This window comes from Sarcophilus harrisii, chromosome 4 (genome assembly GCF_902635505.1).
Source record: "Sarcophilus harrisii chromosome 4, mSarHar1.11, whole genome shotgun sequence".
In the NCBI taxonomy this organism is placed as follows: domain Eukaryota; kingdom Metazoa; phylum Chordata; class Mammalia; order Dasyuromorphia; family Dasyuridae; genus Sarcophilus; species Sarcophilus harrisii.
In genome coordinates this window covers 193,510,085-193,535,157 of record NC_045429.1, presented here as the reverse complement: position 1 = coordinate 193,535,157, position 25,073 = coordinate 193,510,085, and the positions used below count along the sequence as shown (strand labels likewise).

The 25,073-nt window shown below is 33.6% G+C and overlaps 1 protein-coding gene across 3 annotated transcripts in view; it reads left to right on the top strand.

Moving 5' to 3' along the window:
* Positions 1-25,073, top strand: part of AFG1L (AFG1 like ATPase) — a 179,672-nt gene that overhangs the window by 21,432 nt on the left and 133,167 nt on the right. For all 3 annotated transcript variants that reach the window (XM_031964456.1, XM_031964457.1, XM_031964455.1), the window contains exon 3: positions 9,730-9,781. In XM_031964456.1, the coding sequence (XP_031820316.1) occupies positions 9,730-9,781 (52 nt within the window). The remainder of the gene's footprint in view (positions 1-9,729; positions 9,782-25,073) is intronic.

The window sequence follows — 25,073 nt, the reverse complement described above, 5'->3', positions numbered from 1 at the left end:
TCTAGGAAAACAGCTTGATAGTTGTTCTTATATAGTCATGGGAAAGAACATCAATCAGCCATAAATCAGACACTCCTGAGGTATGCTCATTAAGCTGAAAGCTGGAAGCTGCAATCCCATTATGTGACTAGGACTCTAAAAGGTCAGCAAATTATGGCCTGCCAGCCAAATGTGGCCTGCCACCTGTTTTTTTGTATGGCCTGCTAGTTAAGAATGGTACTTGTTTCATTTATCCTAAGAAATCCTCCTTTCTTTTCCTTTATCCTTCTCTTTTCCCCAGTATTGCCTAAAATATCTTTTTGCTTTTGCTTTTCTCAACAGCTTCATTCTGTTCTTAGCTTTAGGTCACCTCTCACTTCTAATAGCATCATGTCATACATTTGTATTCATTATTAGTTTATATGTCATTTTAAAGTTCAGGTTAGTAGATGAATTCATTGTCCATCCTTATAAGTCTACTTAGATAACTACCCCATACTTTCTCATTTGAATTCCCTTTTTGTCTTAAGGTGTCATTTTTGAACATTTCTCATTTCTTCAACAGCAAGGTCACATGCCCTGTTGGTTTTATCCATGTTCTGAATTTTTATGATATATGCTAATGAAAAATGCATTATAATTTGAAATAAAATCATGCATTTGTATTATGCTTCTGAAGAGAATATAGTGCCTGAGCTAAATGTTAAGCTTGAGGGTTAGTAAACTAAGACACTTTAGGAAGACATTTCTTAACAAATATTGGCCTGTTTGCCATAAGTTGGTATAGTTCTGGGTGTGGGTCACAATTGATAAGGGCCAGGGGTCTATCTTGGCCACGTTCTGTCTGTTCTTAATTTAGAGTTACTCTATTCTCTACATTACTATTACTCTACACCTTTAATTACATGTTTAATTTAAGGGATTCAACACTATTTTAGGATGGTCTTAGGGTCATCTTAATAAAACTCCCCAATTCTATTAGGTCTGTGACTAATCTGACTCTCTGTAGATTTTCTGAACTGGTGTTGATCCAGGCTTATGCTGGATGTCTCCCACTGGATTTCCCTATAATTTGTACTGGGTTAGAATTAGAATGATCTTCAGGAGGGAATAGGTGAGGAGGATTCTCCTGGGATAATTGTTCTGTGACATTTGCCTCTTGATGTCATTGAGAAGTTATTTAAATCTTTAAATTTTGTCCTAATTAGAAGTTATCAGTTGTTTATTACTCTTTATGCTGGAGTTGTTTTGGTCTAAAATACCTTTTTTTTTTCTTCACTCTGCATACTGGTTATTCAGAGACTTAAATTAGACTTAATTATGCCAGCAAACTGAACAAATTAGTGTACTTTAGGTTACAGAGAGGCCTTTTGCAAATTAGCTAAATGTATTAAAAAGGATTTTCATTTAACAGCAATTTATGGGAGCTAACATGTAGTTCAGCTTTTTAGTTTTTAAAGATGTTCTTAGAAACCTGAAGTGATCTACTTTTATCAAGAAGTGGTCTATGTTGAGAATGATATAATGCCAGTTCTTTTTAAAGAAGTAATTATACTCAGCATTCCAGCTGGAATCATTGTCTCTGATTCTTTTTCGTTTGAGAGATAATAATGGATCTGGGGAGGGGACAAAGAAATTGGAAAAAAATAGTGTCATTGCATTTTAAACAATTTTGAAAACAAGACTCTTTTTTTATTTTGCTAATATTACCTTTGTCATCTGACTGTCACACTGATAGTTACCTGGGAACAGGTGGAGGACAGTTATCAAGAGGAGGCTGAGAATATGCTGTTTTAATTTAATTTATATGGTATCACTCCTGACCAGGCTGGCTTGTGGGTTTTTAAAAAAAGAAACATAACAAAAATAAGACTACAGGGAACAAATAAAAACAAAGAGAATCATTAAATTGAAAATGGGCAGAAAGATGACAGTTTTCTTGTAGCTTAATTTTTAAAAGTGTCATCAGCTCATCTAGAAACCATTTATTTACCTGCCTACTGTGTAAATATACTGATATATCTGAAGTGGCTCATGATATTTTTGACAATTATAGTTCAAAATTATCTCATAAAATTTGATATAAAAACATTCTGAAAACTACTCTTAAAAACACCTATTTTTGGCTTATAACTCATAGTGGAAGATGTTGTGATTTGTGTATGCAAGTATTTTTAGTGAATTGTAAGTGAATTTTAGTGTGATTTATACTTTTATAAATATCAAGTTGTCTGAACTCACAGAAAGGAAAACACTGAACACTAGTGTGAGTGCAATAAATGAAGTCTTTATGAAATATAGAAAGCTTCCAAATTTTCATATTATCAACTGCTTAATGTCATTTATTCTGATTAAGTATTTACTTTATATAAGCAGAATATATGTTAACTTTAATTAATAGGAGCTGGATATGCTAGCCATTTGAACCAAAAAAGTTCTGTTTTCCAGCCAAAATATAAATTAATTATGCAAACCTTCACTAAGTGCATATGGTATTTAGTAAGTGTGTAGAATCCAGACCAGGACCATGGAAATGATAGAGTGTTGATGAACATGTTACTTATATAGCTGCCAACAAAAAAAAGTATAAATAAGCAAAATTAGTGAGTTTTCAGCTCTGATCTAGACTGTTGCTCTGTATAGTCTGAGAGATGATTTATTTCATTATTTAAAGTTTTCTAAATACTTGATTGGTAATTTAATAAAAGAGAACTCTTTTCTATGGCATTAAAGTAGGTTGAAAGTTACAGATCTTTAAGAAAAAGTACTAAGTATTCAGAAATTTTACAAAAATTATTGGACAGCAAATAATGGAAATTTATATTTCTTTCTTTATCCTAGTATTTTTACTCAAAAAATGAGAGTGAGCATGGGAAAGAAATATTTGAGTTCTGTCTAGTCTGCTACCACTCTTTGTTACTGATATTAACTCTCAAGATTCTCATCTTTGTGCCTTGACAGAGTTCTTTGCTGCCCAGAGAACAAGATTGCATTTGAGTTGGGGGGAGGGGGGGAGGTATTTATGGAAAGAATGAAGAAGATTGGGGTGAAGAAAGAGAATTGTGAGATTGTACATTTGGAGTTGGCAAAAGTTCATAATCTAGGATTCATGAATATGTTACATTTTTATTTCAGTATATTTGTTTTCCTTTGTAATTCCATATATTTTATTTTATGTATTTAAAACATTATTCTGAAAAAGAGGTTCATGGACTTCACCAGATTGCCAAATGAGTCCATAATACAAAAAAAGCTAAGAATCCTGATCAAGTTCATCTTCCTTATTTTACAGAGGAACTAGGGCTTAGAGGAGTTAAATGATTTGCCTAAAGTTAGGACAGTAATGGATTTGAAGCCAGATCCTCTTTTGTCTTTTTGTCAGTTTGCTGGCTGTTAGGTGAAACCTTAGGGTTGGCTTACTTCATAATTTTCTTACTGTTGATGATTTGGAGCATTCTTTCATATAGTTGTTCATTGTTTGCACTTTTTCTTTTGAAAACTGTATATTCCTATTCTTTTACCACTTAATGTTATATATTTCTATTAGTTGTCTATCTATGTTAGATATCAAATCCTTATCCTGGAAGTTTAATGCAAGGAATATACATTTTAATAGTGAGATGACATGCAAATAACTATGTACATGCAAGATATATACATTACAAAGAGAAGATAATCTCTGAAGAATGGCACTGATTGCAGTGGAGGGGCAATTTCAGTTGAGTGATAAGATTGGAAGAGAGATTGCAGAGGGTATAAAAATGAGGAGTGAAGGAAAGGAGAATGAAAGGAAAGGAAGTGGAAGTGGATGCACTGATTGTAGATTACTTTTTCAAGGAGTTTAGCTAAGAAAGGGAGGAGAAGCAATATATAGTAAAATAGATAACAGAGAATTGAATTGAATTGAATCAAGTGAAACTTTTTTAAGGACTCGGAAAACATGGGCATGTTTATAAACAGGTGGGAAGATGCCAGTAGATAGGTATAATCGAAGATTAGAGAAATAGGGAATATTAAAAAAGGGAAATCTTGTAGAGGAGTCAGAAGAGGATAGAATCACTTGTGTGTGTTAAAAGGTTTGCTTTAGCCAAAAAAGGATCATCTCTTCATGGGAAATGGTGGCAAAGGAGATTAGTGGGAGAAGACAATCAAGTGATAAGAAGAAGAAGAATAGGGGAGAAATATGAGGGGAAATACTCATTTAAGAAGATGGGGAAGGGAGGCATAGGAGGCTTGAGAAAGGATGAAAGGGTTTAGAATAGCTACTGTGATGAGTGAAATAGGAAATGGATTTAGGAAGTGTAAAAGGATTGCTTTGTTTCAGTGAGGACCTCATTGAGATTTTGTAAAAAAAAAAAAAAAAAAAAAAAATTGTATGGATCAAATTACCCTGGTTTATGATTTTATACAACTTGCTTCAGTAGTATGTGAATAGAAATGAAAGAGATAGAGTGGTAGGAATAATTCAAGGATAAGATTTGACAAGACATGATTGACAATAGGATGAAAGGGCAAGGGATTCGAGAATACAAACTGGTGTGGAGTTGGATGAATACAAACTTGTGTGGAGTTGGATGAACGTTACTTACCAAAATGTTTAGATAAGGAAGGAAAGAGAGTTTAGACATGGCAAGGTTGCAAGTTTGCAAAAGAATTGATAGATAGAAAGACTGCTATGATAAAGAACAGGGTAGGGTTCATAAGGTCTAGGGACTGATGGAATGATAAAATATTAGGATTAAATAAAGCAAATAAAGTATTAACATGGAAGTGGAATATTTATAGATTGTAGCAAGATCAGGGGTATGATTATCTTCATGTATAGTTATGGCAGAATCAGTTAGGGAAATTGTGAAATTTGAGGAATCAGGATGGGGAAGGGATGCATAAGATTAACAAAGTTATCCCCATGACTGTATTTATCACAGCCTTGCATGATATTAATAATATACATGAGAAGCCCTTGCTAGAACCTTGAAGAATACAGTTCACTGAGCCAAATGCCTTTTAAAATAAACACACAATTGACATAATTGGATTTTGTATTATTTGCAACTTTCAGTCCATTTATGACTATGAAGTTCTGGTTTGCTATAGAAACGTCAACTGTGAAAACCAACTTATGTCTCTCTCACATTTTCATCATTTATGTCTTTTAATATAAAGATAGATTGTTCTCATGAGGACTATATAGAGATAAAAAAGTAAGTGTTTTACCTTTTTTGTTGTTGTTCAAGGCTCTTGGATTTTCAAAAAATATAGCCATAATATCTGTTGAGATATTTTAATCATTTCACTGCCAAGTTATTCCCTTAGTTACTAATAGTAGTTCTTCCCATTATAGTTATGACAGATTTACCGCTAATAATGAATAGCCATTGCTTTATTCTTGTTTTTAGCTAAAATTCTTCTAGTGTTCTATTTCCTGTGATATTACCTCTTGATTTAAAACCAATACTTTTTTTAAAATAGCTTTTTATTTAGTTATATGTATGGGTAATTTTACAGCATTGACAATTGCCAAACCTTTTGTTCCAATTTTTCCCCTTCTTCCCCCCTATGTAGTACATAGGGCAAAACCTTTTAGATATAAATTATCATTTTATTTAGAATCTGTATGTTTAGTTTAAGGAATTTTTATGTTATGCTTCAAAATAATAAATGGCATACAACTATAATACTGTCTGTTAGGACATTCAAGAAAAAAAATAGTAATCAAATCAGGAAATGGAACTCCTAAGCTCTGTTCCTGATTGTGTCATTGTACTCTTTGTAAATTAGGGCTAATTTGTATTGCCTGGCACTTAATGCTTTATCAAATATTATATTAGGTACATTCTATAAATCCTTTTTTAAAAAAATATTGTGAAGGTTCATGAATTAATTACTTTGAGATTGGCCAACTAAAAATGTTTTGTAGGGAATATTATTTTGAAGGATTTCTTTCTTTTTTTTTTTTTTTTTTTTTTTTTTTGCTGAGGCAATTGGGGTTAGGTGACTTGCCCAGGATTACACAGCTATGAAGTGCTAAGTCTCAGAGATGAGATTTGATCTCAGTTCCTCCTGACTTCAGGGCTAGTGCTCTGTCCACTGCACCACCTAGCTGCCCCATATTTTGAAGGATTTCTGATGAACAATATTAGGTAGTTAAATGATATTAGATTTGATAAAGACATTTTTCTATTTGAAGGTGTTTTTAAATCACTTAAGAACACAATTTTGTTTTCCTGGGAACTTTGGAAATAAATAAATTATACAGTGTACTGAAGAAATTATAATAAAACTATAACATGAAAAAAATTACAGGTTTTAGCAAGAAAATAAAGATGTTTTCTTTTGAGATTTGAAATTGTATAGCGAGTCAGTGGTGCAAAGAAATAAAGGAAGGCTTTCCAACTGGCAGAAACAAGCAACAAACAAAGTAGTCACATCTGAGTGCAAATGGTAGGGAGGTAGAGGGGAAATGAGGAGTAGGTGCAAAATTTTGAAGAGAGCAAAGAGGAACAGAGAGAAAATGAAGTTTGTAAAGTAAGTTGGAAGAAGTCCATGGATTTGTAAAACAAAAAAACAAAGAGCTAGATCTCTAAATGAACAGTGTTTCAAGATTGCTCAGCAAGAATGCTAAATCTTGTGAAATTCATGATAAATAGTATTCCATTCTCTTCTTCTCCTCCAGACTCATTATTCAAGTTACTTTTGATCTAAGGCACCAAAGAGAGGCTTTTCAGGACTAAGGCTGACTGAGGTTGTCATTCCTTCAGTACATTATCCAGAGTTAATTTTGGACAGAGTTTGATTGAAGGGCCTACTCTGGAAAAGTTTTCAAATATTCCTTGTTTTCCAAATAGTAACTGTATCAGTTGTACTGGATCATTAGATCATAGATTTAGAATTGGAAGATATCTTTTTTTTTTTTTATTATAGCTTTTTATTTACAAGTTATATGCATGGGTAATTTTTCAACATTGACAATTGCAAAACGTTTTGTTCCAATTTTTCCCCGCTTTCTCCCCACCCCCTCCCCAGATGGCAGGATATCCAATACATGTTAAATATGTTAAAGTATAAGTTAAATACAATATATGTATATAAGTTCATACAGTTATTTTGTTGTACAAAAAGAATCGGACTTTGAAATAGTGTACAATTAGCCTGTGAAGGAAATCAAAAATGCAGGCGGACAAAAATATAGAGATTGGGAATTCTACAAAGTGGTTCATAGTCATCTCCCAGAGTTCTTTCGCTGGTTGTAGCTGATTCAATTCATTACTGCTCTATTGGAACTGATCTGGTTCATCTCATTGTTGAAGAGGGCCATGTGTTGGAAGATATCTTAGCATCCATTGAGGCATCTATCAAGAAACTGAGGCACAGAGAGATTAAGTGACTTGACTAGTATGACATGGCTAGTAAGTTCCTGAGACCTGATTTGAACCTAAGACTTCCATTGCCTGATCCACTGCATCCACAATCTATCATGCTGGAGCTGAAGGCTGAAATAAAATTTGTTCAATATCTCACCTTAATGCTTTTCCTTCATTTATATGTTTCATACTTATTGAATCCCTCTGCTCAGTTCATGTTTATGGCTTGGGCTTAATGCCATAATGCTAAGGGGGGAGGGGTGGAGGTTACATATAGAAGGAGAAAGTCACTTAATTTTAAAAATATTAAAAACAGTTTTAAAAAATATTTTCTTTGTATGGAAAACAATTCAAATAATCATTTGTGTCTGGTTCATGTGCCTAATAAATCTTGTTGAATTGAATTAATTCAAGATTTAGGAGTTCACTTTTTACCAGTAGCATACTATTTAGCATTATGTTATAATGGGAAAAGGGCTCAACTGGGAGCCAGGAAATACTTAGATTTGAACCCTAAGTCTGACATGTAATAACTGTATGACAAAGGGCAAATCATTTAATATTTTCTGAGCTTCAGTTTCCTCATCTATAAGACTGGAATACTAATACTTATGATGCTTAGGCAAGGCTATTGTGAGAATCAAATAAAGTAAATTATGAAATTACCTAAAACAAGCCTCAAAATGCTGTATAAATCTAAGGGTTTTTTTTTATTCTGATATCATTAGGAAAAAGATGATCCTTATAATTTTTAACCTAGAGAACACACCCTTATTTAATTTAAAGTATGTGTAACTTGATCTTTTTTGTGATTCAGGTTATTAAAAATATCATTTAATTATAATTTAGTGATGTCAGAAGTTATTGAATTATACAGAACTATTTGTTTTTATACTAATTGGTCATGTATTACTATATTTTTTGATGGGTCTGCTTTTTGTAGTTTTTTACTGCCAGATAAACTTCTTCTGCTATTGTTTCTACCCCACTTGTATACTCTCAATTTCTAATTTACTGTTTACTATTTTTAATCTGCTGCTAAAGAAATCATATCACCAAGCTTTTTAGGATTATGGGTAAAGGAAAGACAGAGAATTCTGAATTAATACTTGATGAAAATGTCTCCCATGAGTAAACTGCATTAGCACTACTATATATTGAGTTTTGACATCTGCTTTGATGGCTTCTTTGTAAATTAACAGCTTTCTAGTTCTGGCTATGCTTGGGATGGCTGGACTAGCAAGCTGAATTATCTCTGGAAAAGTGAAATGTTATTTGTTTTTGTTTTGGTTAAAAAAAAAAAAGAGAGACTTCTCTAGAGAAGTTCTTCTGTACAAACTTTTATTTTATCCTATCAGTGGTTCTTAAACTTTTGTTTTCAGTATCTTTATCCTATTAAAAAGTATTGAGGATCTCTCCAAAGCATTTTTGTTTATCGGGATTATATTTATAGACATTTACCATATTGGAAATAAAAACTATTTTTGAATTTGTAGACCTTCTAAAAGAGTTTCAGAGATCCCCAGGATTCCCAGACCATACTTTGAGAACCACTGTATAGATCATCTCCACAAAAGGAATAGCTTAATACATAAAGTAAATAACTCTAGGCAGTTAGGGATGGTAATCTCCAAGCTTCACAAAGAGTAATTGGCTGACATTTCTCCTTTAGAGAAACTCAACTTTTTGCCCTATAATTACACATATATAGATTAAAAATTGATACCTTTATTGTATCAATGATTAACATAATTTGTAGTTAATAAGATCAATAAATGCTTTATTTATGTCAGCATTAAAGGTAATTTTAGCCAGAGTGCCTGGCCTATAAAAAATGTTTGCTATGTGCTTGTGGCAATGTTGTCAATTGGAAATTTTGGTATTAAACACTAAAAGGAGGAAGGGAAATTACAATATTAGAGAACAGAACAATTTCATCAACATCCATTTTGGGCTGTTTTATTTGCCAACTTTTTATAATAGCAATAACACAAAATGCAAAAAAAACCACCTAGCATTTATTTGGTGCTTTAAGGTTTGCAGAGTGCTTTACAAGTATTAGCTCATTTTATTCTCTCAACAATCTTTGGAGATAAGGGCTCTTAATAGTTTTGGATACTGAGGCAGGCAGAGGTTAAGGAACTTTCTCAGAGTTACACAGCTAGTAAATGTTAGAGATCAGATTTGAATTCAGATCTTACTGTTTCTGTGTCTAATTTTCTATCTACTATGCCATCTTGGCCCTTCTAATTTTTTAAATTTTTTGAATATAATACTATACTTAATCTTGTATTCATCATGGTTAAAGAGATTCTTATATTATTATATAATCATATATACTTTAATTACAGGATTAGAGATTTAAAATTTTGTTCTTAATTTGCAGGTTTTTGCAAAGAGAAAACCTCCAAAAGGCCTCTATATCTATGGAGATGTAGGTAAGTGTGATGAGATTCAATTAAATATGTATAAATTTATGTGATCCAGGGCAAATGCTATGATATTTCACCAATGTAACGTTAATCTTTTTCCATCACTCTGAATCACTAAGAGACAAATGAAAACAACTCTGAGATCCCACCTCTCTCCTTTAATACTGAGGAAGATGACAAAAAACAAAAACAGTTATTGAGGTGAGTGGACAGGCTCATATTAATGTGCTGTTGATAGACCTTCAAGTTGGTCTAGCCCTTCTGAAAAGCATATGGAAACCACTCGCAAAGAGCCACTGCTCTGAACACGTCCTATGATCCAGGGATGGATGCCACTGCTACAACTGATATTCCTTTCTTCCTGACGCCAGAGCAGAATCTCAGATTTAGTTCTGGGGCTCAAATCAGGAAGGCTCCATAGATCTGTTGTTCTGAACTTGAATCACTCTACTGGTGCTCTACTCAGTTTGTTATTTAGACCCAAACTATGGAGTTTGGAACCTGGAAAGTCCAGGGGGGCAAAACTCAGAATATGTTCTAGATCATAATGCTTAGGGTTTATGGGAAAATTGCAGCTCACTGGTCAGAATTATACTTGTGATCCTTAAAAAGCCCAGCAGAGCTAAAATAGCAGCAGAATTCCAGATAATACATATTGGCAATCTGTGAGTCCACAAAATTCCCTATAGAGCCTTGTAGACCCAATCTAATACAAAATTGCAATCCAGGAAATAAGGATGGAGAAATGAATTTATACACTTTAAAATGGAACAAAAATACTTCCATTATAAAGAGATATTATGGCCCTAGGAACACTCAAGAGGAGAACAACTCCAAAATACCTACAAAGCGTCAGAGCAAAACACAGGTTGGCCACAGGATCAACAAGAATTCTTGGAAGAGATGAACAGAATTACAATCATATTATAAATTAAATAAGATTAAAGGAAAATTTTGAAAAATAAATGAGAGCTATAAAAAAAAGATTTAAAGGAGAACCAACAGTTTAGCATAAGAAATACACAACCTTACTCAAGTAATAGATAACTTGAAATGAACCAAATGGAAGTTAATAAGTGGAAGATATTAAAAAGATATTAATAATCATTCATCAGACAAGAAATTTTAGAATAAACATATCAATGATTGCAGAAAAAAGATTTTAACAAATTACAGTTTATTTCTGTTAAAAATGATAAAAATATAAGCACAAATGGTCCTTCCTCAATAAGATTAGTAATATATATTTAAATCTAGGAACTAACATTATTGTAATGGGAATAAACTAAAGTCTTTTCCAGTAAAATCAGTAAAGCAAACAAGATTATTACTTGTTACTTGTTACTACTACTACTACTACTACTACTATTTGATATAGTGCTAAATATGTTAACTATAGTAATGACAAGAAAAAGAAATGGAAAGAATAAGCAAAGGCAAAGAAGAAACAAAATTATAATTTTTTGAAGATATTTTGGTAGTTTATGTAAAAGAGCCCTGGGAGAGTTCATCAACAAATTTATTGAAGCAACAAATTCAACAAAATTGCAGGATATAAATCACCCTGCACAACTCATCAGCATTTCTGTATATTAACCACCAAAACCAGAAAAGTTAGAGAAATTCTATTTAAGATAATATTAAAAAGATATAAAATACTGTGCCTACCAAGATGCACACAGAAACTATATGAATGTAAATATAAAACTCTTTTAAGGAGATAGTTAAATAATTGGTGAAATATTACTGAAGAAATTATTAAAATTAATCTTTTGGAACAAAAGGTTAAAGGAAAATAATGAAGAAAAACAATGGGCATGAAGGAAACCTTGCAATAGGAGATCTCAAACCACTATAAGGCAGTAATCATAAAAATAACTTACTATTGACTAAAAAAAAATTGAACTTGATCAGTAGAACAAATTGGGTTCACAACATACTAAAGAAGTGAGCATAGAAACCAAATATTTTAGAAACCCAGATCTCATTTAATTGGGTAAAAACTTATTTGACAAAAATTTCTAGGAAAACTGAGTAGTGATCTGGCAGAAATTGTGTATAGATCAATATTTCAACTGTACATGAAGAAGCTTATAATGAATATCATAAACAAATTAGAGAAATAAGAAACTATCTTTCACATGGCAAAATAAGCTAAGTGATATTGACCAAATAAGAGATATACATAGAATTACAGAAGATAAAATGGACAGTTTTGATTACATAAAATTATGAAGTTTTTATACAAATCAATCCAATGCAGCTAAAATTAAAAAAAAAAAAACAAAAACAGAAAACTGGGTGGGGGTAGGGAGAATCTTTATAGCAATGTCTTCTTATAGAGGTCTTATTTCTAAGATATATAAGGATCTGGTTCATATTTATAGGTATAAACCATTCCTCAACTGATAAATAGTCAAAGGATAAAAACAGAAAGTTCTTGGGGGGGGGGAAATAAACTATAGCTATATGAAAAAAATGTTCCAAGGGGCTAATAATTAAAGGAACACAAATTAAGACTGAAGCTCTACCCCATTTCTGTCAGGTTGACAAGAATTAACAAAAAAGAAAATGACAAATGTTGGAGAAATTGTAGAAAAAGAGACATAACGATGCCTTGTTGGTGGAACTCTGAATTTGACCCAACCATTTTGGAGGGAACTGTGCTCCCAAACTTACTAAATCTTGCATACTCAAAAATGCCATTGATCCCACAAGATCAAAAAAAGAGGAAAAAGTTCTTTAGGTACAAAAATACTTAGAGTAGCTCTTTTTTATTGTGGCAAGGAACCAGAAACTTTGGGGGCAGGGATATTCAATTTGTGAATGATTAAACAAATTATGGTATATAAATAAAATGGAATACTATTGTGCTATAATAAATGTTAAAAGAAAAAAAAAAAGATGGTTTTAAAGAAACTTGGGAAGACTTATGTAAACCTATACAAAGTGAAGTGAGCAGAACCAGAATAGTTTATACTAGAGCATCAACAGTGTAAAAAATGAACAATTTTTAAATACTTGAATACTCTGATCAATAGAGTGAACAGTCACAATTCCAGAGGACTCATGATAAAGCATGATAACCATCTCCTAACAAAGAAGTGATTGTGCAGAATGAAGTACACATCTTTGGACATATTAACGTGGCAATTTGTTTTGCTTGATTATGAATATTTGTTACATGGTGATTTTTTTTTTCAGTGAAATGGTGGAGAAGGGGCAGAAAAAAAAATAAATACTTGTTGATTGAAAAAATATTAAAGCTAAATTGTATGGAAAAGGAAAAAAAATAACAGAAAAGAACCTAAGGCTAGAAGGAAACAGATAAGCAGAATAGCCTTGGAAATTATATGTTGAATTGATTATACATTTTATATTATAGATATAATAGATTTACACTTTTCTTGTTTATGTAATAGATTTATAATTTCATGTATAAACCTTTTTCTGTTCTACTTTGTATGTGGAAGTGTTCATTTTATTTGGTGCTAAATTTAGAATAAAGCTAACAAAATTACAAAAATATATTTTACTGTCATGCAGAATGACTGATGATGATAATAGGAAAGTCTTTTCCCCAATAACTTATTTTTTGATATCCCTTCTCTTAAGCATTTTTCTGTGCAACATACATTCAATTAGCCATTTAAAGTCAAAAATAATTTTACTACATACAGTATATGGACCTCTTGAAAAGGACAAAGCATATACTGGGAAATTAATTACATCTTCACACTCAGTGTTCAAATTATATTGACCTAACTTACTGATAAAGTGATGCCTGATACTAAGTTAAAAATCTTCTCTTAGCTCCCTTGGTCACTGAGGAGTCAAGGTTCTTTCTAGTTTCTTTATGTCTTACTGGTCTACAAATCCAATAAATACTTGAGTAATAATGTTTCCCTGATCTGTCTGTTACAGAAACATTTCTGAAATAGTCTCTTGCTTCCTTGGTTCACTGGCTCTGGGCAGTTGAAGGGTTATTCACTATTAAGCTTTTCCCATCCAACTATCATCTGATCAGCTAACAATGATCTCTTTTTTTGCACTTTATTAACATTCTTGTCTTCTTGTTTATATAGTTTATATAGTTTTTCTTTTCTTTCCCTCTCCTTAGTAGTACACATAGCTAGTAAGAGTGTCTGATATCAGATTTGAACTCAGGTCCTCTTGACTTCAGGGCCAGTGCTCTCTATCCATTTCCCTAGGGAGGTTTTTTAAGGTTACACAAACAGAAAATAAGCAACAAAGCAGGTTTTTACCTGGTATCCTGCTTCCAAATTCAATTAAATATCTATTTATATCATGATGACTTTATCCCTGGAAAGGGAAAGAAAAGGAGTGTTGAATAAACGTCAAATTAATTCAAACATAAATCTATACAGTTTTTCTTTCCTCTTCCTCTACTTAGTATCTTTAAAAAACACCTCCTATCTTAGATATAGTGATTTAGCTAATGATATAAGCAGATCCTTTAATTTACAGAAGCATATTATCAAAATCTCTCCTTGAAATCATTTTGGTGGTTTGAAAATACTGTAAGTTTTATAAATAAATGCTGGTAACATAAACTGTCACCGTTCCAGGTTCATTGAGGCTAGGGTATACATATAAACATTTTCACCCGAATCTAATATCTTTGATCGTAACTACTTCTCATCTGGATGATAGAAAGCAATTACATTAAGTAGTTAACTCAATCAGTTTGGGTATGTCTAGGCTTTGGAATATCTCTTACATATCCAGCCCTGCAGTGAGCTATTGTGTGATTTTTTGCTACTCAAGAAAGCATGATTCTTGTACATGACTTTCCTGTTCAATCACTGATAAAACTAATATGTATTTTCTCCCATTATTGTTATCATAAATAGAGATGGTTAGCAGAGAACTGTTTCCACTTCTGCAAAAAGTCCAAAGGAAATGAGAACTTAGGTATTTGTTTATTTTTTTAAACATTTGTAAAGTTGCTAGCATTTAGTTTGGGAGATTAGCATTTAGTGCTGGATGCCCAGGCAAATTACTTGATTTCTCTGAGACTCAGTTTCCCCATCATTTGCTATGTTCTTTATAGGATATATAGAAGAAATGTAATTTATCAACTTTAAATAACTATATCAATGAGTTATTATTTCTATTTTAAAACAATTATTCTCTCTGGGCCTGGGTAAGATGTATGCCAATACCAGATATTGGCAATAATTAAGCAGTAATCCAACTATCATACAAAATTAGAAAAGAAATAAAAAGATAAAGTTGTTCCATGCATTTTGTCAATGAGAGCAGAAGATAAGTTTCTTGGAAAAGAAGGGAAGGTTATAATCTTGATCAGTGTTACCTGTTCACACAATGTCAGTAGTAAATATAAAGTGATATTCTTAAATATCATTATATGGATTTCATTATGATTTCATTTGGGGCACAAAGACAGAACACTGTCTGTTGTTACTTCACTGTGAGCAAAATTCCCATAAAAATAGCTTCTATCAGCAAAATTGCCTACATTAAATGTATAAGTAAGCAATAAAGGTAGTGTGGTATAGTGGAAAAAGCATCATTCTTGAAGTCAAGAGAACTAGCTTAAAATCCTGTTCCCTCCTTATCACGGTTATGTAACCCCAGGAGCAAGTCATATCTGAGCCTCAGTTTTCTCATCTTTAAAACCGAGATAAAAACACTTGCAATACATCTCACAATTATTGTAAACCACATATTGGATACACAAATCAATGACAAAACACAGATTAAGTATTTTCTATGTATAGAGCACTATGCTAAGTGCTGGGGAGACAACCCTTGCTTTCGAGGACTTTCCAATTTTTTTTCCCTGAGGCAATTGGGGTTAAGTGACTAGCTCAGGGTCACACAGCTAGGAAGTGTTAAGTGTCTGAGGCCTGATTTGAACTCAGGTCCTCCTGACTTCAGGGCTGGTTCTCTATCCACTGAGCCACCTAGCTGCCCAGTACTTTCCATTCAAATGAAAAAAGACAACACTTAGATTTTGGCTGCAAGTTGGATGGAAAAGGTGGTTAAGCAGAAGGTAATGTGTTGTTTTTAATGTTATTTTGACTGATAAAATTCATGTCCAATGTTGACTGTTTTGAAAGTGCCAAAGATTTTGATGGTAAGAACTCCTTTGAGATGGTGGGTTAGTGGAAAGAACTGGATTGAGAAAGGCCAGAGCTGTAACCCTGCCCCAGAAAAGTGCTAATTGTGTGACCCCTGGCAACATTGGGACCTTCAATTTCTCCTTATTAAAAATGGAGAATAATGGTCTTTGCCTTGTGGCAGTGTTCCAAGGATCAAATAAGATAATAAATGTAAAATTTGTTGCAAATCTTAAAATACTATAGAAATGTTAATACTGATGAGGATATTACAAAAACTATAGATTTGCTTTCCATTTTCATCCTTTATCTAAGCTACTTTAATTCACATACCTATAAATATCACAAGTATCAGTTTCTCTTACATGGTAATCACCATGTTCTTTTTCTCAGAATTATACTTCCAATCCCTGATTCTTTTTAGTGGCATGTCACTGTACAGCATATTTCAGTGAGATTGATAATTGAATGAAACTAGGCTGCTTATATTTCCTGTCTCTCTGCTGCCTACCCCCACCCCTCATCTTGAAGCTGATCATCAGTCCACTATCCTTTTGTTTCCTCGATCCAATTCATCTCTCTTCAGAGAAGTGTTGGGGGAAGGGGGATTAATTAGAGAATCTCTTTAAATTCCAGTGAACTCTATGAGAAAGTTGATATGTTAATTAATGACATCATTATAGCTCCATCTAGGAACTAAATACTTAATTTAAAAAACAAAACCCAAAGTCTATTTAGTACATTTAAAACAAGAGCCTAATGCTATAACTAAAATGGCAGCTTTTCCCTACTTGCCATCCCTGCTCTGGCCTCATCCTTTCCCTGTAGCTCATTTACATAAGATTTTTTTCTTTGGCTCTGCCAGCAGCCTAGGTGCTTGTGAAGATGTTGATTGTTTCCGGGGACTTGGAGGCTAAGGAAAGTGAAACTTATCCATCAAGTCTTTTTTCCCTTGGCATCCACGTTTGGTCTGGCCCCATCCTTGTAGTCACTGGGAGAGTGACTTCACCAGTTGAAAGGTAGCCTTGGGGTTGAAACTCCAGCTGTTGGCTTGGAGACTGAAACAGAATCAAGGCTCTTGGCACATTTCCCCTTTCTCTGGCAGTGAGAGTAAAGCAAATCTGGACAACACTAGGGGGCAATCTGGAGCTATTTCTTCATGCAGCCATTTTTTATTTTTTCCTTCTCAGTTGTAGATGTGAAGAGCTGACTCTAAACAAACTAGTAAAAAGAGAAATTACATTCTCGTCTCCTTATGGTTCAGTGGAAAAGAGCAATGCACTGAAAGCTGGGAGACTTTGGATGTTCTTGGTATGGCTATGCTCCCTAATAGTTGGGCAACCCCCTTTAGCCACTTGACTCTCTTTTTCTTCACTTATAAAATGAGATAGTTGGATTCCATCAGTTATTCCCCCAATCTTTTTGAATATGATGCCTTTGGACTCAGCATGACCTTAGGCTACTTTCCCTTATCTATTTCCAAAATTCTTCTTTTGCTAAATGAAAGAATTGGATTAGATGGCCTCTAAGGACCCCTGTATTCCTAACCCCACCCTGAAGTGACCTTCAAGAGAAGGTTAGATGACCATTAAAAAAAATTATTCTTTTTATTCTGAACTTAACTTAACAAATGAACACTTAAATATACAGACTAAGAAAAAAGAGGATTTTATGAATTGTAAATCTGTTACATACCTTTCTTTTTCATTTTAAGTGTGTAAGTCATTCATTCAGCTTTCAAAGTTGTCCTACTTGTCTATTTCCTCCTGGCCATCCTTCTGTTCTCTTGATAATCTTTTCCTTTTTATTTCAGCAGCCCTTTCATTATCCTCTTCTACTCTGTTGTACTTCATTGAAAGAAAAAAAAAGTCCTTGTAACAAATAATGTACAGTCAAGCAAAAAAAATAAAAATCCCCACATTGGCCATATCCAAAGATCTTAGTCTTATTCTACATCTTGACTTTATGTCTTTCCTGTCCAGAGGTAGGTAGCATACTTCATCATCAATGCTCTGAATCAGGTTTGCTCATTGCACTGAAGATGATGATTTCTTGAGTATATTGTCAAGGTGCTTATCGTTCAGTTATAAGTTGAACTACCAGCTGACATTCTATAACATTTAGGTAACCCTTTGTTTCATAACTAAATGGCATATGTATATATTTGTATATATATAACCTTAAGAGATTAGTAAATGCTAATCATTACTACTATTATTATTACTCCTTAATTAATATACATTTAATATTTTACACTTATATCTCTGCAATTTGTTTAGAAGAATAAAAATGGTGCAGGGAATAGAGGACCAGCCTTGAAGTCAGAAGGACCTGAGTTCAGATTTGGCTTCAAATACTTAATACTTACTAGCTGGTGACCCCAATCAGTTAACCCTAATTTCTTCACCCTCCAAAAAAAAAAACAAGTAGAAAAAAGAATAATTTTTCTCAGATAATCAAATGGGTCTGTGATCTCATTGATTCAAATGATGGAGAATATAATGCATCCAGGTCTGTCCATTATGTGTGGCTCTCATCTGTGCCTTCCCAAAAGTTCACTGTCAATGTCTAGGAGACCTTTATTCCTTCTTCCTAATACCTTGCAGGTTTCAGTGGAACATTGTAGCCATCTATATCTGTCACTCCTCAATCTCACCATATGAGTAACCCATTTTCTCTTTCTGTCAAACAGTTCCTTGATGACATCCTTTAATCATGTTCTCCTTTTATAAGTTCTTAGCTATGTGTTGCAATTTGCTTATGCCCACCATGTATTTTTTCTGTTGCCTTCTATGATACTTATCTTTGTTCTTTGGACTGATAATAAGCTATTCTCTGGTTTCTGTTAGCATAAAATAATGCTTTAGAAGAAGAAAGGATAAAAAAGAAGATGCAACAATTTATAGAGCATCTTAATTTAAAGAATGATCACACAGCATTTGTTTGCCAAAATGGGGGTCAGAACTCCTGAATTATCAATTTTGAAAAAAAGAGATACTTAAAATTCAAAGGGATACTTGAGAAATTGAATGTGAGCTGTTATTATTTGTACTGCTTTCCAAATGGTGTTTATATTTTCATGGCATAGGACTTTATTAATCTTGTTTCTTTTATTGTCCATTTTGGGGTATATTTTTGGTTGTTCAGTATTTCTCTCTAGCAATATTTTATGTAATTTTGTATATAAAGAAAATGTTTAAACAAAATCTGGCAGGTAATGAGGGAAAATCAAAAGAAACTGTTTCAAAAGCTCACAGTTTGAAAGCTTGGCCATGGGCTATTTATCAGCATATAAAGAAGTCTGTCACTACAGTATGATTTGTTAAGAGGTTTTTTTTTTCTTTTATAAATCAAAAGAGAGTTGAACACTAGGGGACCAGGATTTGAATCTGTCTCCTTTCGTTCGGTAACTGTGTGAACTTAAGCATTTCTTATCCTTTTTGGATCTTAGTTTACTTTTCTTTAAAATAATAATGTTGAGTGAAGCTTAAGGGCTTTTCTAGCACTGAATCCATGATCCCAACAAATTGGTGACTGATAATTTGTCATCATGTGTAAATGCTTAACTCTAGGCATTCACTGCATTTACTACACCCTTGTACCACTCTGCATTCACTATTGCCAGTCTCTCCTAATTCCCAGGCCCTCAGAGAACCCTCCGGTCACTGTCTTTTGCTGTGCTTACACCAATTTTACCAAGCTTACGTCTGTCTGAGGTCTTCAGAGATCTCTGGCCATCGTTTCATAAGAACAGTGGTTTAGGTACACAGTAGTGCACTAGAGAACAGCCATGTGCAAATTCAAGGTCTTTTATTCACGTGTTCACATCCTGTCCCTAGCTGACCTCCTGCTGACTCCCAAATGAGCACCGCGTCAAAGAGGACCTGCTTCCTCCTCCCACTGCGGTCACACGCACAGTGTGGAGATGTTATTTTTGTTATACATAGCTCTATCAAGTAACCCCCAGTAGAATCTACACAAATCTTTGCACATAAGTTCCATGATTGTAAAGGTCACAGAAAGATAGGGAGTCAGGCACTCTGCAGTCAGGAAGTAAGTAAACAGCCTTTGAAGCCTTGAGATTCCCAGATGCAATTTGCTGTGAGCAAACAGGGACCGCCTCATGGGCGGGAACTCTGGTCGCATTGAGATCTCATCATCAACACCGTGTCCTACAGAGTGTGGAGATGAGACCAAATGATCTCTGACTTTACTTATAGTTTACTCTAAATCCTATAATTTACATTAATAAAATTTTCAAATTCACTTACTGTGTATGTCCTAAAATAAACATATACAGTAAAACCTTATGAATTTAGACTAATAGGGGTAAGGAAGAGAATAATTAGGCTACAACCACTGCTTTATTGAATACATTAGAATGATTTCTGATTAATAAATCCAATACTAAATCAGTAAGCACTGATTAAGTACTAACTATATGTCAGGCATTGTGCCAAGCAATAGGGATTAAAAAAAAAAGACAAAATAAAAGTCCCTGCTCTCAGGGGCTTACAGTCTAATTGGAGTCACAACTAATATTGTAAACAATTATGTACAAACAAGATATTTACAGGATAAATAGAGATAATCATAAAGGGAAAGCACTAAGATTAAAGAGAATTCTTGTTAAACATTTCTTGCAGAATGTGAGGTATAAATTGAGATTTGAAGCCAGGAGGCAGAGATGAGAGAGGAGAGAGATCCAGGCATGGGAAACAGCCCGTGAAAATGCCCAGGGAAGATGGAATGTCATGTTCTAGGAATAGACAGGAGAAAGTATCTGGAAAGATAGAAGGGGTCAGAAAAGGAAGAAATTGAAAAGCCAAATAGGGTATTTTATATATAATTCCAGAGCTGATAGAGAGTCACTGGAGCTTATATGGAATTTAATAATACCATCCCAATGAGTATCCAGTTCTTACATTTTGGATGTATATCAGGTATATAAAAACTTGTTTTTCTTAAATAAAGAAGTATTTTCCCAAAAATCCCATTTCCATTACAAACTGATATTTCTAGTCTCACTTTTTTTTTCTACACTTGGTATGAAAATGAATAACCTATTGGAATTATCATAAATTCATGCCTAGTGAATTAATGACGTTTTATTATAGCCAATTATATGTGAATCTTGCTTCATTCAATAGATGTATTTCAGAAAAGTTGTAAGTTGATATTTTTAACAAATCTAATAAATTAAAAATCCATTAGAGGAACTCACTATTTGAAAGGAGTCTTTAGTGCTTGGTTTTTCAAAAAATGAAGGATTCTTTTAAAATGTGAATATAATTACTAATGATGTTTTCATTCAGTTTTGTAAGCTTGGAATTTCATATCCAATAAGCTGGCCTAGTGCCAAATTTATTTCATATTATTGAGAGGAGACTAGAAAAATGCACAAAAATCATCTCACTTTTACAGCTATTTCCCCATTGATTTTGGTGGATAAATAAGTGTATATTGTGATGAAATTTGAAGATGTTCACCGAAGTTAGCAAATTTAACTATTATCAGTGACTAGGTATATCTATTGATGTTGAATTCTTTGGAAACAGAATGTGAGCAAGAGAACTTTATTGCATAGCAAAGTTCTGTATTTCTTGTGCCAAGTTGTAAATTCCATTTCCAATTCTTCCTTCTATAATTCTCATTCCATTTATTTTTTTTAAAATATTAACTTTTGTTGTTCACTTGTATTTTGTTTTCTTTTTCATTTTTTTTCCTTCTTGATTTGATTTTTCTTGTGCAGCATGATAATTGTGGAAATATGTATAGAAGAATTACCCATGTTTAACATATATTGGATTACTTGCTGTCTGTGGGAGAGGGGAAGGGGAAGGGAGGGAGAAACAGTTTAGAACACAAGGTTTTTCAAGGATGAATGTTGAATATTATCTATGCATATGTTTTGAAAATAAAAACTTTAATAACAAAAAGCCAAAAAATATTAATCTTTTAAAATCACTTGTTTTTTCTCTTCCACAAATTCAAGTTGAGTTTATATGCAAGCTGTATGTATCTCTGAAGCTTTGCTTGGAGGTGTTTTGGAGTCATTCTTAATCTCCTAGATGGATCTTGAATTTCCCTGCCACGTTAATATCTCTTTATGGTTGGATTCTTTTTGATTTTCAATCTTCTAGCCTACATACTGATTTTGGATTTAATTTTAGGGCTGTTGCTGCCTTCTTGAGGTATTGAGTTGTATTTTCTTCCAGGATCTCAGGGCTAGACTGGGACATGCAAACTTTCTGTGCTCTCAAAGTGTCTGATACAGGGCAAGCTATTTCTTTGCAAGTTTCCAACTTGAGTTTTGGTTTGTGCAACAGTAGATATTGCTGGACTCAACCTGTAACATCAGCTGGCAAACTCTATTCATTCAAAGTGACAGAATTATAAGGCTTTCCTTTAGTCTTGAATTTCCTGCTCTGGTTACTCTTCTGCAGACTGGGCTAGATGTTGGAAGTGAGAAGGCACATAACTGTTACCTACTTCTGAACTTACTCCTCTCTCAGTACACAGCCCAGGACCTACTGTGCTTCTTAACTTAAACCACTGGGTACAGGTCCTCCTTTCAATCCTCCCTCTATTTGTGGCCCAGATCACTAGCTAATGAGTGACAAAGCTGATAGTTAGCACCTATCCCCATCATGGTGCCTTGATACTAGTCTGGTGATGTCTTCTTACCCCAGTGCACAATCTCTCTGGGTACTAGAGTGCTCTATGAGGGGCATATTACTGACCTAACCAGTTCCCAGTGCCTAGAGATCTCTGTCTTTGCTATGCTGAATTGGGCTGAATAAGTGACTCACTGGGCCTTATTCTGTATATCTCCATAAGGATTTAGCCTGGTATATTTTCTAGATCTGTTTAAAGGAGTTTTGTGGAAAGGAGCTTGATTGTACTGCTTTATACTCTGCCAACTTGACTCCCAATTCTAATCTTTCTTAAATTATTTCTCCTTGAACTATTTTCCAGGTCAGTTGTTTTTGATATCAGATACCTTATATTTTCCCAATCTTTTCATTTTGTTCTAACATTTCTTGCTATTTTAGGAGTTAATGATATCTGTTTGTTCTAATTTTCAAAGGGTCTTGTCTTAGGTAAGGTTTAACATTTTCATTTCTTACTATTTTAGGAGTTAATGATATCTGTTTGTTCTAATTTTCAAAGGGTCTTGTCTTAGGTAAGGTTTAACATTTTCAGTTCTAAATTAGTTATGTTTTCTTTCGCAGATTTTATTTCTTTTTTATCACTTGCTTCCTTTTTTTTTTTTCTCTAGATATACATGTCTGTGAAAAATCTTTTTTTTTTTTATTTGAGTCTCTGCTTGGAGTTATTAGAGAGTTACTCTGTAGATTAGATTTTTGGATATCTCTTGCTCTATTGTAGTGCTATAGAGAGAGAGCTCTATTATAAAGTTCTATTTAACTAAGGGTCCATGAACTTGATTTCTTAATATTTTGATAACTGTATTTTGGTTTCCTTTGTATTCATATATTTTATTTTATGCATTGTAAAACATTATTCTGAGAGAGATCAAGGCCACCATAAAGGTTTAAGAACTCTTCCTGATCTATTATAACTCTATAGTGGTGTATATCTTATTAAATTTGCTTATCTTTCTAGCCTTAGACTCAGAACTGGGGGTTTGTGTCAGAACTTAAGCTTCATCTTCTGTTGATCCATTAAGACAGTGTTGTCAGCTTTGCACAGTCTCAGTATGTATCATCTCTTCTTCCTGTGCTGATCTCCACTTCTATCTCCCTACTCCCCATCTTTGAGCTTTTGCAGATTGGATCTTCAGGATCATTGCTAGGGAATGCTGTCACACCTGAATTGGTTACTATTATTCTGGTCACTTTCAAGATTTCTATTTGTGGATTTCAGACTACCCTTTGGGCTTTCTTTAGGGAAGCCTGCTGTTCTGCTGCCTCCAGACCCAAAGCCCTCAAGCAACAGGTATCTCTGACAGCTTCAGGCTAATTGTATTCTTTTGGCCTTGGCTTTGCTGGAGGCCCTATTTTACTTGTGCACCTTGGGCTTACATTCGGATGTAGTTCTTTTTATACATACATACATACATACATATGTACATATACTTATATGCACATATATATGTGTGTGTATGTGTGTGTATATATATATATATATATATATATACTTTTTGTTTTTAAAACATATGCGTGGATAATTTGACAACATTGACCCTTGCATAGTCTTATGTTTCAGATTTTCTCCTCCTTCTTCTCCCCACCCCCTCCCCTAGATGGCAAGCAATTCAATATATGTTAAACATGTTAAAATATATGTGAAATCCAATATGTATCAACATATTTATACAATTCTCCCGCAGTGGGAGGAGGAAGCAGGTCCTCTTTGACCCAGTGTTCATTTGGGAGTCAGCAGGAGGTCAGCTAGGGACAGGATGTGAACACGTGAATAAAAGACCTTCAATTTGCACATGGCTGTTCTCTAGTGTGCTACTGTGTATCTAAACCACTGTTCTTATGAAACGATGGGCACAGTTTACATCAGGACTCCCTCTCAAAGATTAAAGGGGACCCAATTTACATCACTAGCACCTTATTTAAAAAATTAAATAGTATTTTATTTTGCCAAATCTATACAAAGATAGTTTTCAATATCCACCTCTGCAAAACTTTGTGTTCCAAATTCTTTCCTTTCCTTCCCTTTCCTTCCTCCTCAAGACAACAAGCAATCCAATATAGGTTAAACATGTAACACCTTATATTTAGATAGCTCTTTAGTTTACAGATTGCAACCATGCCTTCTCATGTTGTTTCTTAACAGGTGGCTACCCTGATATTTTTATTTCTACAAATATCTAGGCCAGCAATGTGTATACAATAGACTCTCAAAAAATGCTTGTTGGCAAGATGAAGTTGAAATGGGTTCATGATCCAGATATAAAAAAGAGATCCAGATAAACAAAAGAGAAATCAGATCAAAATAAGAAAGTAAATGAGTAAGAAAACAAAATGCAAGCAAACAACAAAAAGAGTGAGAATGTTGTGTTGTGATCTACATTCAGTTCCTATAATACTCTCTCTGGATGCAGATGGCTTTCTTCATCACAAGATCCCTGGAACTCACCTAGATCACCTCATTGTTAATGAGAGTGATGTCCATTAGAATTGATCATCATACAATTTCGTTGCCGTGTACAA